Source organism: Doryrhamphus excisus, chromosome 21 (assembly GCF_030265055.1).
Source record: "Doryrhamphus excisus isolate RoL2022-K1 chromosome 21, RoL_Dexc_1.0, whole genome shotgun sequence".
Taxonomy (NCBI): Eukaryota; Metazoa; Chordata; class Actinopteri; order Syngnathiformes; family Syngnathidae; genus Doryrhamphus; species Doryrhamphus excisus.
Genome location: NC_080486.1, coordinates 9,392,053 through 9,407,776, shown reverse-complemented (window position 1 = coordinate 9,407,776; position 15,724 = coordinate 9,392,053). Strand labels below are relative to the sequence as shown.

General features: G+C 39.7%; 1 protein-coding gene across 1 annotated transcript in view; it reads left to right on the top strand.

Annotated features, from left to right (window-relative positions):
* The window catches only part of gpr158a (G protein-coupled receptor 158a), a 60,958-nt gene that overhangs the window by 5,373 nt on the left and 39,861 nt on the right, over positions 1-15,724 (top strand). Inside the window, exon 4 of the mRNA XM_058060605.1 lies at positions 7,631-7,736. Coding sequence (XP_057916588.1) covers positions 7,631-7,736 — 106 coding nt within the window. The remainder of the gene's footprint in view (positions 1-7,630; positions 7,737-15,724) is intronic.

Below are 15,724 nucleotides of genomic sequence, written 5' to 3'. Positions count from 1 at the left end.
CAGTGCTGATATGCTCGGGAAGAGTCAAGTGTTAGCGCTCCATAGAATCCTGACCAACATCTTCTCAATGAATAATTAATCCAGATCACTAGTTGTGTGTGTGTGTGTGTGTGTGTGTGTAGTGCCTTCAATGAATGTTTAATTGATACACACTCTCAGTGGCTTGCAGGCAGGCATGGATTGCAAATGAGTCAAAAGCTGCAGTGATTATACAGTAATAGCCTATCAGGTACATGCAGTTATTGCAAACTAATCTGATGGTTAATGAGATATTGTTTTTTTTTTTTTTTACTCGTTTGTGAAGGTGATTCCAAGAGTCTCTGAGATGATGTCCCACTTTTATCAAAGGAGCACTTGGCTGCCGTTGTTTTCTCTTTCTTAGCAGAGGCTTCCCCCCTTGCTATTGGATCGATGGGAAGACACAAGGTAGCATTTTGTATTGGTCACACAGTGTCCTTAATGATGCAATATATGGGAATAAGGTACCATAGGAGCATACCAATAGCACTACATTTTGGAGAAGGATGGTGCACATGCCATATGGAGAACCTATCAAGGTTTGAGTTACTATGGAATTTTGATTATGAGAATAATCATTTTCCTTATAAACAGATGCCCTTGGTAGAGCTGGAACCTATCCCAGCTGTCTTCAGGTGAGAGAGGCGGGGTACACCCTGGACTGGTCGCCAGCCAATCACAGGGCACATATAGACAAACAACCATTCACACTCACATTCATACCTATGGACAATTTTTGGAGTCGCTAATTAACCTAGCATGTTTTTGGGATGTGGGAGGAAACCGGAGTACCCGGAGAAAACCCACGCATGCACAGGGAGAACATGAAAACTCCACACAGAGATGGCCGAGGGTGGAATCAAACTCACGTCTCCTAGCGGTGAAGCCTGCGCGCTAACCACTCAACTGCCGTGCAGCCTGTGGAATAGTTTCATTCATTCATTCATTTTCTACCGCTTATCCTCAAAAGGGTCGCAGGGGGTGCTGGAGCCTATCCCAGGTGTCTTCGGGTGAGCGAGAGGCGGGGTACACCCTGGACTGGTGGCCAGCCAATCACAGGGCACATATAGACAAACAACCATTCACACTCACATTCATACCTATGGACAATTTGGAGTCGCTAATTAACCTAGCATGTTTTTGGAATGTGGAAGGAAACCGGAGTACCCGGAGAAAAAACCCATGCAAACTCCACACAGAGATGGCCGAGAGTGGGATTGAACTCCGGTCTCCTAGCTGTGAGGTCTGCGCACTAACCACCTGACCACCGTGCAGCCGAGGTCTATACTATTACTAGTTATTTATAGCCATTATAGTCATAATATGACCTGCATATTAATCAAGCTAAAGCAACATTGTTATTGTTATTAACACTGCTACACTCAAGAACTACATTACTGGCATAGTGACACCTCGCCACACCACACCTGCTAGGTACTAGCCGGCTAGCGACTAGCTTCACCGCAAGGTCACAATGCATCAGGCTACTTCCGGTGTTGGAATTTAGGTATGTGGGTCGAATCAGAAGTGGAAAAAAATGTGACCCCCGAACAGTAGCGCTAGCTTCAACAGTTAGCTTTGTTAAAATCCGGCCTCAAAACTAGCATTGAGGCTAACAGAAACTCATAAATGAATTCATTACAGACAAGCGTTATGAAATGGCAGCTTTCATTGCAAATGTTGATACAAAATCGGAGACTATCAACATCAAACTAGCGGAAGGAGCTAGCCGTTTGTCAAAAATATATCTTTTTAGCAATTGAGTCTATCCAGCATCCTTTATGCCTTTAGCTCACTACCTAGCCTAAAGTGGCGAGGAGGCCCAGCACCAGTCCCCATTCAGACATCATCCCCCTCTAGCTGAATACGCAATCAATGCACCAATGAATTAATAATGTAAGATGTAGAACAACAACCTTGTGTGGGGGGCCATCTTGATTTCAGCTATTTAATGCCCCCCTTGCTTGCTCGCTTCCTGTTGTTTTGTGATGATGCTGCAGCATGCAAGGTGACTTGTTAGCTTTTAGTTTTTACGTCTCCCAGGTAGGAGTCACATCACCAAAGAACATTATATAAAACCAGATTGTTTAATTCTGTGGCAGAATTGTGTTTTATAAAGAGTCAGCGTAGCTTTAGTGCTATATGGGACCCCCAGAGTCGAAGGCCCCTGTGCTCCAGGAGAGGCCGTCAGCATCTGTTCACATGGATGCAATCCAGAAACAAATAGAATAGAATGTCCCTGGGTTTGAGCATTATCATGTTTTATAGTAAACCAAGATGAATGTAGAGAATGATGGTGGGTGAAAGATCCCCCTGAGGTGCTCCCGGTGTGACTGCTGATGAAACTGGGACTCCGCGGCCCTCGTCAGTACTACGGAGCCTTCAGCCAGTAAATGTCACCATCACAGAACAAAACCTTTTTCTCCGCTGAGAGAGATCTTTGCCGCTAATGAAGGGAGCGAGCGCTTACTACGAGCAGTAATCTCCGCTTCTCTGATAATATTATGGCTGATGCTCGTTCAGTTGCCCCGTTAAGGGATTATAAACCTGTAATATTATTACTGCAGGTTTATCCTTAAAAGTACACTCATGTTGGATAAACAGAGCTCGGTGACGGGGATTTGCCATGGGGATTCTTCATAATATTTTGATATGTTATAGTTTGGCTGCACGGGGACTGAGTGGTTTGTGCGTACTCAAATATACAAACATGTACCAGTATGAGTATTTTTAAAAAAAAACAAGTTTTCCCATACTGTATCGCATCTGAGCAATGCATTCATTGGGGTGCTGCAATGACGTTAGCCCCTCTCTGGGCTCCTCAAATAAAGACACACATCATCAGAAGTATAAGATGCAGATGTATTTACTACACTAAAACGGTCAGAAAGTTTAATGAATGTTAAGGAATGTTTCCTCCCACATTCCAAAAACACGCTAGGTTAATTAGCGACTCCAAATTGTCCATAGGTATGAATGTGAGTGTGAATGGTTGTTTGTCTATATGTGCCCTGTGATTGTATATAACAGTATAGTGTATAAAAATATTGTGTACAACAATATAACAGTCACTAAAGTCATCATACAGCAACTTAACACTCAAATATACAAACATGTACCAATATGAGTATTAAAAAAACAACTCCTTAATAGTTTTCCCATACTGTATTGCATCTGAGCAACGCATTCATTGGTGTGCTGCAATGACGTTAGCCCCTCTCTGGGCTCAAAAGTATGAGATGCAGATGTATTTACAACACTAAAACGGTCTGAAAGTTTAATGAATGTTAAGGAATGTGTCCTCCCACATTCCAAAAACATGCTAGGTTAATTAGCGACTCCAAATTGTCCATAGGTATGAATGTGAGTGTGAATGGTTGTTTGTCTATATGTGCCCTGTGATTGGCTGGCGACCAGTCCAGGGTGTACCCCGCCTCTCTCGTCCGAAGACAGCTGGGATAGGCTACCTCGTGAGGATAAGCGGTAGAAAATGAATGAATGTCTCCGATGCTAACAAGATCCGGCTAGCACTTTGTCGTCTATGGCAAACTTTTTTTTGCACTTTTCAAACACTGCAATGATAGGAACAAGCTCCGGGCGGCTGTTTCAGATGGAAGGTCAATGGTTTTTTTTTCCATCTTTGTGTTTTGGAGCATTTGGAGATATATCTTCCTGTCAAGTCCCACATGATCGACACCATGTTTATTTACAAGTTCCGACAGCTATTTTTTAAACTGATTGGTTTTATTGATAAGACGTCGTAATTCATGATGGATCTGATAATTATCACACGCTCCTTCATTAGTTTAGTGACATGACGTCCACCTACATATTATTTGTTTGGTACAGTAACAGAGTAATTAAGTAAAATTGGATAAATCCCCACTGCACAGGAAATCATTGCTCTATATTGTGACTGAAACTGTCTTTTAAATTGCACATTAAGTAAAAAAATAGACTCGGCTCCTTCACTGATGAGATTTATCAGTGTTCCGTTGTATTTCTTTCTCATGGACGTGTCACCGCTAGCAGCCCGAGCTATCCGTCAGCAAACTGATTTCTCTTAACTGTCAGCCGGGGTTTGTCTGTGCTTCACCCGAGCGTCTTCCATCCATCCTGACGCTCGCACTTTTTAATGAGTGTCAAGACGTATATGACATAATATGGCAGCAGAGAGGAGTCTTTATTTGCTTTCCTTGACAGCTGCTTCGCCACAGGGCGCCGTATTTTATTTAGTGATTTTTTTTTTTTTTCTTCGGATGACCGGCGACACAACTCAATAAAGTGACCCAGGTCGCATTGTCATGGCGGCATCTTGCCCGGCAGCGAGACTCGCCTTACTTTCTCCTACTCTTGTCAGCTTAATGCATCTCTGTCACTTAAGAGACATTTTCCTCCGGGAGGCTGCACGGTTCTTGCATGGAAATGGCTCCATGACATAATGCAACATGAAAAGGCCTCTTTTCTTGTGCTGGAAACCGTGCACGTTCTATTTGTTTACAATGTTGTTACAATTGTTGCAATACAGTATGAGAAAACTTTTAAGGAGTTGGTTTTTAATACTCATATTGTTACATGTTTGTATATTTGAGTGTGAAGTTGCTGTATGATGACTTTAGTGACTGTTATATTGTTATATACAATATTTTTATACACTATACTGTTATATACAATCACAGGGCACATATAGACAAACAACCATTCACACTCACATTCATAATTATGGACAATTTGGAGTCGCTAATTAACCTAGCATGTTTTTGGAATGTGGGAGGAAACATTCCTTAACATTCATTAAACCTTCAGACCGTTTTAGTGTAGTAAATACATCTGCATCTTATACTTTTGATGATGTGTGTCTTTATTTGAGGAGCCCAGAGAGGGGGCTAACGTCATTGCAGCATATAGACAAACAACCATTCACACTCACATTCTGTCCCTGGTTTGAGGTGGAACGTCCACTCCGGTAGTGCTACTTCCTGGTGATAGACTCTTGTAGACAAACATAGCTCATTAGCATTAAAGCCACAGGCACACAAACTGGCATAAATTCTGTCAAAATTGAATGAATTGAAAAAATGAAAGCCGGAATTTTGGTCAATGCTTTAAATTAAAAAGTCCAACGGGTCAATTGAGGTCATCAGGGGGCCAGTATAACAACTTTAACATCCATTGGCAAAGAAAATAATCCAATCTTGTCCAATCTTTGTCCATTTATTCCACTTATCCTGAGCAGGGATTGCACAACTTAAGACTTGTGTTGATCACATCGTAGGCTAAAAGGCAATTACCCAGACAGGAGTACAGTCACCTTCATAATAGCGGTACGTTAGCAAAGCCTGACTGAGCCGTCAGAAAGACCGACCCGCTGGTGGGGATGCTGCTCCTCTCCCTTAGCAGACCTGGCCTTTAGAGCCTCAAAGAATGGCGGATGAAAGGAGGGAGTGCTTCACTTTCCTGGGGCGCCTCCAAGCTCGTGCTCCATGTGATATTCCTCAGAGCCTCGATGGCCACACTGATGCCTTTGCTGGCACGTCCCTGGGCTGCTCACTTATTCCCTCTTTTAAACTCTCTTCCCTTTATATTGTTCAGAGGGACACATTTTCAAAAAGCGTGTGAGTGAAAAAGAGTGTTTGTTTTGTCAGGTCCTTTTAAGGAGTTGTTTTTTTTTTATATTCATATTGGTAAATGTTTGTATATTTGAGTGTGAAGCTGCTGTATGATGACTTTAGTGACTGTTTTATTGTTGTATACAATATTTTTTATACACTATACTGTTATATACAATCACAGGGCACATATAGACAAACAACCATTCACACTCACATTCATACCTATGGACAATTTGGAGTCGCTAATTAACCTAGCATGTTTTTTGGAATGTGGGAGGAAACCGGAGTACACGGAGAAAACCCACACATGCACGGGGAGAACATGCAAACTCCACACAGAGATGGCCGAGGGTGGAATTGAACTCGGGTCTTCTCGTTGTGTGGCCTGCGCGCAAACTACCTGTACACCGTGCAGCCGGAAAACTAACATTCATTCATTTTCTGCCGCTTGTCCTCACGAGGGTCGCGGGGGTGCTGGAGCCTATCCCAGCTGTCTTCGGGCGAGAGGCAGGGTACACCCTGGACTGGTCGCCAGCCAATCACAGGGCACATATAGACAAACAACCATTCACACTCACATTCATACCTATGGACAATTTGGAGTCGCCAATTAACCTAGCATGTTTTTGGAACATGCAAACTCCACACAGAGATGCCCGAGCGGGGAATCGAACCCACATCTCCTAGCTATGTGACCTGCGCGCTAACCCGACATGACATTATATTATATTACATTACATTCACACTGACATGGAGTCAGCCACGGCATGTTCCACATGACATATTGAAAATAAGTTCTCCTCTCATTCTGTGTGGAAGTGGTAAGATTTTGGCTTCTTACTTTGTCCTTCTTCCCTGTCCTGTTTGTAACCGGTTCCCTCCCACATTCAAAAAAACATGCTAGGTTAATTAGCGACTCCAAATTGTCCATAGGTATGAATGTGAGTGTGAATGGTTGTTTGTCTATATGTGCCCTGTGATTGGCTGGCGGCCAGTCCATGGTGTACCCCGCCTCCAGCTCCAGCACCCCCCACGACCCTTGTGAGGATAAGCAGTAGAAAATGATTGAATGAAATCTGAGGCTAAGTAGTTAGCTCAGTAGCATGCTATGTTTAAAGTGTAATTGCAGTGATCATATAGACTGCGCATTGCAGTTGAGCAATGTGTAAACAAAGAATAATAAGAGTGTAAAGGCGACTATAGGGGTGTTATTTAATGCGTACAGAGCTCTCATAGTGGTAAAAATCATGCTTAGAAAGTAGAAATTTCTTCATATGATTTGTTGCATTGTTTTGTGCATTTCCAAGTATAATTATTGTGTATTTTTTGTTCATATTTTTGGTTGTCAGGAACATATTAGTTGGGTGGGAAAAATTGCCTTTCTTTCAGTTTTCGTTTTTACTTTTGGAACACATTAATTGTGAAAACCAAACCAAATTAATATACCACCATTTTGAAAATGGAATATCACTTTTCTGTATTACATATAAAATGCATCTGTATACAAATATGAAAACAAGAAATTCTGAAGTTCTTGCTGCTGTGTTGTGCATTGCCGACTCATTTATGCGTCTCTTCCTGTTATTGCATAACATCCAAGTGAAACGGAGGTAATTTCTCCAAGCAGGACTATTAAAAAAAAAAAAAAAAAAAGCAAGCAGCGGTGCGGCGGAATAGAGCGAGGTCAGCGTGGCCCGAGGCGGAAGCGGTAGCTGCAGTTATTAATAACAGACGTGCGGGCCGAGGAAAGCGCGGCGCTCGCCTGGCGTCCGCTGGGAGTCGAATGCAGTTAACTGGCTTGCTGTACACCCGGAGGAACACAACACAGTGGCAATGTGTCGAAGCGTGAACAAACTCCGCTGTTATTCCCCGATTAAGCACGTGCTACTTATTGGAAACATGGGATTGATCCACATTTCCCACCAAAATGACAAACTATAAAGGTCGGCCATGTTGGGTTCCCTCAGTCAGGTTGACGCTTGCCTCCTCCTGTCTTGTAGGGGCGTGGTACGAGTGGACATTAATCTCCAGGATGTTGATATCGACCAATGCTCCACTGATGGCTGGTTTGCTGGAACCCATCACTGCAACCTGACCACGATGGAGGTGAGTGTGTGTGCGTGGAACAGACAGAACATTGATTCTCTCTCTCTAAAGCGTGAGTTTAGCGGACATCACTCCGTCACTACTAAATGACACCGAAGCGGTAAAAGTGGCGAGATCATTCTTCCTCCATGATGCCATTCAACCCAAATACGCATTTAACTAAACGCTATATGCTACCATTTTATTCATTCATTCATTTTCTACCACTTATCCTGACGAGCTGGAGCCTATCCCAGCTGTCTTCGGGCGAGAGACTGGTCGTCAGCCAATCACAGGGCACATATAGACAAATGACCATTCACACTCACATTCATACCTATGGACAATTTGGAGTCGCTAATTACTTACTAAATACTCATATTGGTACATGTTTGTATATTTGAGTGTGAAGTTGCTGTATGATGACTTTAGTGACTGTTATAGTGTTATATACAATATTTTTATACACTATACTGTTATATACAATCACAGGGCACATATAGACAAACAACCATCCACACTCACATTCATACCTATGGACAATTTGGAGTCGCTAATTACTTACTAAATACTCATATTGGTACATGTTTGTATATTTGAGTGTGAAGTTGCTGTATGATGACTTTAGTGACTGTTATAGTGTTATATACAATATTTTTATACACTATACTGTTATATACAATCACAGGGCACATATAGACAAACAACCATCCACACTCACATTCATACCTATGGACAATTTGGAGTCGCTAATTAACCTAGCATGTTTTTGGAATGTGGGAGGAAACATTCCTTAACATTCATGAAACTTTCAGACCGTTTTAGTGTAGTAAATACATCTGCATCTTATACTTTTGATGATGTGTTTCTTTATTTGAGGAGCCCAGAGAGGGGCTAACGTCATTGCAGCACCCCAATGAATGCGTTGCTCAGAAGGAGTTGTTTTTTTTAAATACTCATATTGGTACATGTTTGTATATTTGAGTGTGAAGTTGCTGTCTGATGACTTTAGTGACTGTTATATTGTTGTATACAATATTTTTATACACTATACTGTTATATACAATCACAGGGCACATATAGACAAACAACCATTCACACTCACATTCTGTCACGGGTTTGAGGTGGAACGTCCACTCCTGTAGGGCTACTTCCTGGTGATAGACTCTTATAGACAAACACAGCTCATTAGCATTAAAGCTACAGGCACACAAAGTGGCATAAATTCTGTCAAAATTGCCGTAATTTTGGTCAACGCTCTAAATTAAAAAGTCCAAGGGGTCAATTGAGGTCATCAGGGGGCCAGTATAACAACTTTAACATCCATTGGCAAAGAAAATAATCCAATCTTGTATTAACATTTCAAGTAACAGTAACACAAATACACCGAGTGTCACAAAAACACAATGACACAATTGATCGCCACCTTAGCGGCGTGCAAATCGATCCCCCCCCCCCTTCCGATTGCTTCCTTAGCTGTCGCTCCATCCGTCGTTAGGAGGCATAGATTTTAGGACTCGCTGTAGATCAGATGCTTCATAATGCATGTGATGTAATGGATTGCAGTGAGCCCCCCCCCTTTGAATAATTAATCACCCCCTTTGTCTGAGTACTTCCACCCTTCTGTGGACAGTCAATGACGGAAACACATGTGTGTTCATATATGTGTGTGTGTGTGGACAGGCTTTAGGCAAAGGGGTGTGTGTGTGGGGGGGGTACATTGTTACCGGTATACATTTCAGCTGCCTTTGCACAGTAATGATGCCGGGAGTGCCAAGAGTGCACCAGTGTGTCAGGAGTGCGCCTGCTTACAGCCGCATGATGAAAGCCTCCGCGGTCATGTTACAAGACGAGAGGCATCTCGGAACATGACGGCTTCCGACGTGCACGGGTAGTAGGTGGGGGGGGGCACTCATTAGCATCATATCTGCTCTAACCTGAGAAGAAGTGTACAGCGACATGTACAGTATGCAGAGGTGGCAGAATGCCACTTCCTGGTTTTTAGTAGCTTATTTTAATTAGAGCTGTTTGTATATAGTAGGACAAAACATCTCAAGTGTCAAGGCAAGCAGGCTAAAAGCGATTTGATGTCATCTGCTTTTGTTCTTTTTTTAGTGCACCGTCAACTATTTTTATCTGTGTCTTTGTTGTCGATTTATCTGTTGCATTGCTTGTCTTACTCCGTTTTTTCTTGTCCATTGTACTTGTAGCTGGGAAAAATATATCTACTGCATTTAAGGACCTACTGCAAGGGTAAAGTTACTAATATCACGGGCTATAATTAGGTCATTATGTCATTGTATGGTCATATCACCTCGTACTTAGGGTAAGTGACAAAAAATAAATAAAAATAAATTGAACAAAAATTGAAATAAAAATTGGGGGAAAAATTAAATAAAAAAATAATAATTTCATTATATTAGAAAGGCAGGAAGTGAACAAATGTAACAGTTACTGATTGTAAAATTAATTCATTTCATTCAAAAGTCATTGTCATGTCACCTGGTACTTCGGTACGTGACAAAAAAGAAATAAAAATAAAAATAAATTGAACAAAAATTTAAATAAAAATTGAAGTAAAAATCGGAAAACATTTTTTTAAAAATAATTTCATTATATTAGAAAGATAGGAAGTGAACACATGTAACAGTTACTGACTGTAAAATTAATTAATTTCATTCAAAAGTCATTGTATGGTCATATCACCTCATACTTTGGTGTGTGACAAAAAATAAATAAAAATAAACTGAATAAAAATTGGGGAAAAAAATTAAAAATTGAAAAAAAGTCATATTGGAAAGGCAGGAAGTGAACAAATGTAACAGTTACTGATTGTAAAATGTATTCATTTCATTCAAAAGTCATTGTATGGTCATATCACCTCGTACTTCGGTATGTGACAAAAAATAAAAAATAAAATAAAAAATGAAATGAAAAAAAACTGAAACTATATTAGGAAAGCAGGAAGTGAACAAATGTAACAGTTACTGATTGTAAAAGTACCAGATGGAGGGGGAGGATTTAATAAGCTTTGCTTCTTCCTACTCCTTTTGGACATGTGGAACTGTGAACTGATTATGTGATGCATTCAATTGTAATCTGATGCATGTTCAAATGAAATTAAACCATTACCATTAATATAATAATGAGCTCCTATATTGATGCATTTTCAATCGGAAAGTTCAGCTTCCTAGCGCTAGCGCAAGTGCTACTCCTTCTAAGCATCTGCGAAGGTCGACCCCGTATTAGCAGAGAGGCGAGGATTCATTTTGTTTTTACTGCCGTGTTTTCCCCGACGCAGGTATTTCCCCCTCGCATGTGCAATTTGTTGCGTAATGGCCTTCTTAGGGCCTATTAAAATGGGAAAGACAGTTATTCCGGGTTCCTAGTTGGAAAGAAAACACTTGCTGCTGGTTTATTCGGGTGTTTCATTTGAGTCTCATTACATCGCTGGATTGTAATAAGAATGGTAGACGCTCATTCAGCGACGAAGAGGAGATAATTCAAGACAAACAGTGACCTGTCGGCGACCCGGCGGTCTTTGTTTTGTGGGATTTACGTCTTATTGTCTGTTTTGTATTGGTAATCTTGACTACCAGCTGTTTTTTAACTTGTGAAGATAACCAGGCAAAACACACATTATCACTTTGGCAGCCATGTTAGCTTGTTCTTTATCTGCCTGGCCATAATAAGAACATAAACATGGGATGTAACCCATTGACTTTAGACCAGGGGTCTCAAACTCAATTTACTTGGGGGGGGGGGGGGGGGGCACTGGAGCTAGGGTCTGGGTGAGACTGGGCCACATCAGGTTTTCAAAAAAAAAAAAATCAAAAACAAAAAAATTAAACAAACTTTGTTTTGGTTCTGATTTTCTACAATAAAAGCTCTGATAAAACATTCCACTGTTCTCAAATATCTTAATTTTTATTTTTCTGCACAAAATAAGATGAAAAATAAATCAACAAATGAAGAATAAAGAAAATCAATCAATCAGTCATAAATATAATAATAATAATAAAACAGCAAATAATAAAAACTTAAGACAAATTAATTTTTTTCAGATTAAAATGAACAAAGCATTATTAGAGCCCTGTAGACATGACAAAACATGACTATAGTCACATTTATACTCTTTTTTTATTTACAACATATTGCGCAACTGCAGGGTCTTGAGACACATGCTAACTTGCAAACTAGACATCTAGCGACCTAAACAGTAGCCTCCAAGTTATTTCCTTTTAAACTTAAAAAAAAAGCCAAAAACCACTTCCACACGGATAGGGAGGATAACTATTAACAGTTATTTAACCTTTAACATGAACATGAATCAAACGTAATAATTTTTTCTGGGTACATGATACCATACAGCATCCATATCAAACATTAAACTTTCATATCAAGGCGGGGGCCTCAAACTAGTGTCCTGCGGGCCACATTTGTCCCGCGGGCCGCATGTTTGAGACCCCTGGTTTAGACACTCAAATTTTGAGGGACAGTACAAAAACCAACCACTTTCATTCTAGATTGCCCTTTGACCCTCCAGTTCAGTTTGAGACCCCTCACACATAAGATTATAACATGCACATTAGATTCGAACCCTGACTGTAACGGCCTACATGCTAACCACTAAGCAACCATGCGACCTCAGATTGTTTTGTGACGCGGTTATTTTTTTAAACTGATTTTTTTGGTTCCTGTCTCCTGCAGTATTTGTTGCAAACTCATACATCCTGATATGCAAATTAGACGATAAAGCCTCCTTTATAGTCAAAACATGGAACAAAATCACTGTTGGATAAGAGCATAGAATATCATATAAACAGAAAAATAAGCACAAATGAAGGCAAATAATGTTAACAAAATGCCACAGGTTCAAGAACTTGTATATCCACCCGAGCCACCGAGTCGACTCAAACGTTAATAACGCTCCAAATGCACAAAAGAAGTCTGGAACACGCAGTGCTACGTCTTACCTCATGTGCTAAATTTAGATTTTTCTCTGCCTTTCATTGGAAGCTGTTAATATAATTCCTGGAGACAGAAATGGTTTCTATTTTAAGGCTGCTTTTGCGGTGTTTCACACCCTAACAGACACCTTTTGTCTGCATAGCGCCGTGGTTACAGCACACAAACACAGGCGGTAACGTCTTAACAATGTTATTTCTTGCTAATTTGGTTAGCTAATTTCCAAAACAAGCATTATTATTGTGCATATTGAAGTGTACTGACTAAAGTGTTCAATTCGAGACACACACACACACTTAATATTAGAAATACAGCTTTAGCTTCCGCATCCTGGGAATGTCCGATTGCACCAGCACATCAGCGTACAGTGATTGAGGTCGTGATTCCCACAAGGGACCCTAGTCAAGACCCCTCTTGACCTGCTGATATGGTTTGGGGCTTGAAAGGCATCATATTTAAGTAACTGTATGGTCATGAGGTTATAAATAGGCTAATTGCTCATTAACTTAACGGCAGGGGTCTTAAACACGCGGCCCACGGGCCAAATGTGGCCCGCAGGACACTAGTTTGAGGCCCCCGCCTTGATATGAAAGTTTAATGTTTGATATGGATGCTGTATGGTATCATGTACCCAGAAAAAATTATTACGTTTGATTCATGTTCATGTTAAAGGTTAAATAACTGTTAATAGTTATCCTCTCTATCCGTGTGGAAGTGGTAAGTTTTTGGCTATTTAAGTTTAAAGGAAATAACTTGAAGGCTACCGTTTAGGTCGCTAGCTCTCTAGTTTGCGAGTTAGCATGTGTCTCAAGACCCTGCGGTTGCGCAATATGCTGTAAATAAAAAGGGTATAAATGTGACTATAGTCGTGTTTTGTCATGTCTACAGGGCTCTAATAATGCTTTGTTCATTTTAATCAGAAAAAAATAATTTGTCTACCCACCAACTATATGTGGTTTCTTAAGTTTTTATTATTTGCCGTTTTGTTATTATTATTATATTTATTTATTTATTACTGATTGATTTTCTTTATTCTTGATTTGTTGATTTATTTTTCATCTTATTTTGTGTAGAAAAATAAAAATTAAGATATTTGAGAACAGTGGAATGTTTTTTATCAGAGCTTTTATTGTAGAAAATTGGAACCAAAGCGAAGTTTTAAAATTTTTTTTGTTTTTAATAAATTAGTTTTTTTTTTTGGAAAACCTGATGCAGCCCAGTCTCACCCAGACCTGAGCTCCAGTGGCCCCCAAGTAAATTGAGTTTGAGACCCCTGCTTAACGGGGACCTCACCAAAGCTGTGATTACACTTCAGCGTCCTCACAAAGACGTCTTATATAGCTGTAGTGGAGACAATACTACTGTATTTTGCATACCTGCCAACGTGTACTCATTTGTTGTACTCTGCACACATTTCGACGCTCAGTATGTATTCATTATTTTTTTTTTTAAGTTGCCATGGCAGTCGGCACGTAAACTCTCAGCGAATCAGAGCGCTCCCTTTTATACCCGCGTCCTACACATAGCAAGTGTTCACTACAATTCTGTCAGTACCTATTTTTAATGCATTTTATCAATAATCTATCCACCAAGGAAAACAATAGAAACTTTCAAGTTCTAGACTTTCATTTAAGATGTGTAGTGAAGCCTTTTTTGCCTTTTTTTTTTTGTTTGTTTTTTTTGTAGCAGAAGTGACCCTCCAGTCTCACATGCTACTTGGTCAGCCTTGGTTTTTAAATGCAGTCAATTGAAGGGCGGCAAGAGGGAGAAACCAAACATCCATCCCGTGGAGGATTAATGGAGGGGGTGTAAAGTATGTAGAAAGTAGCGTTGCCGTTTATTTAAGGACCCGTGAGATTAGATGAGAGAGTAGTACAGTCTTCATGCCTGCAGTGGACCAAAATAGATGATTTAAAAAAAGAGCCAGGAAGAATTTCGTGCACATTGATTCAGTTATGGATGTGTTATTTTTGATTGCAAAAGCAATGCTAAGCTAACTAGACCCGTAGGCCTTCTCTTAAGCTGTGGTTTTTGGACTGCACCCAAGTGGAGTACAAGCCATTTCGGCCTTGCTCGCCTCCTGCTGGTGGTTGTCCTCATTTAAAGACCTTTTAGATGTGTTTCCTTGAACCGAGTGTGGCTGCTTGTGATGTACAATGAGTTTAAAATTGCGTTGTCTTGTTGAAGTCCGTCCACTTCACCTTTGTGTTAGATCATCCATGCCTGATCATCTGCAAATCAAGCTCAGTTTTATTATTATTATTATTATGGTAATGGTAATGGTTTTATTTCATTTGAACATGCATCAGATTGCAATTGAATGCATCACATAATCAGTTCACAGTTCCACATGTCCAAAAGGAGTAGGAAGAAGCAAAGCTTTTACACATTTACAATCAGTAACTGTTACATTTGTTCACTTCCTGCTTTCCGAATATAATTTATTTTTTGTTTGTTTTTTTGTGAGGCCTGCGTGCTAACCACTCGGACGCCGTGCAGCCTATCCCAATACAGTTAGACTTTTTTAATATTTCATTTTTCATTATTTAATATTCTAAATTCTGTTTCTAAATAGTGCAGCTTTTTTTGTTTTTCATAACATTCCCACTTTAAAAAAATAACATTTTGTCTATTTATTATTTATTATTTATTATTTATTATTTATTATTTATTATTTATTATTTATTATTTATTATTTATTATTTATTATTAAGATGGCATTTTTTTCTTGTTTGTTTTCTTGGTTTTTGAAAAAATATATCATTTCTGCTGTTTTTTTTACGATTTCAGCTTTTCTGTATTATTTTGATATTATTCTATAATATTGTACATTTTTACACAACCTAATTTTCTAAGAAATTACACGCTTTTTGGAATATGGCAATCCATTTTTATTTTAATTTTTAGTTTTAATTTTAGTCACGAACCAAAGTACGAGGTGATATGACCATTCAATGACATAATGGGTACCATAGTACCTTCCTGCTTTCCTAATATAGTTTTTATTTATTTATTTTAATTTTATTAAATTTTATTTTTTT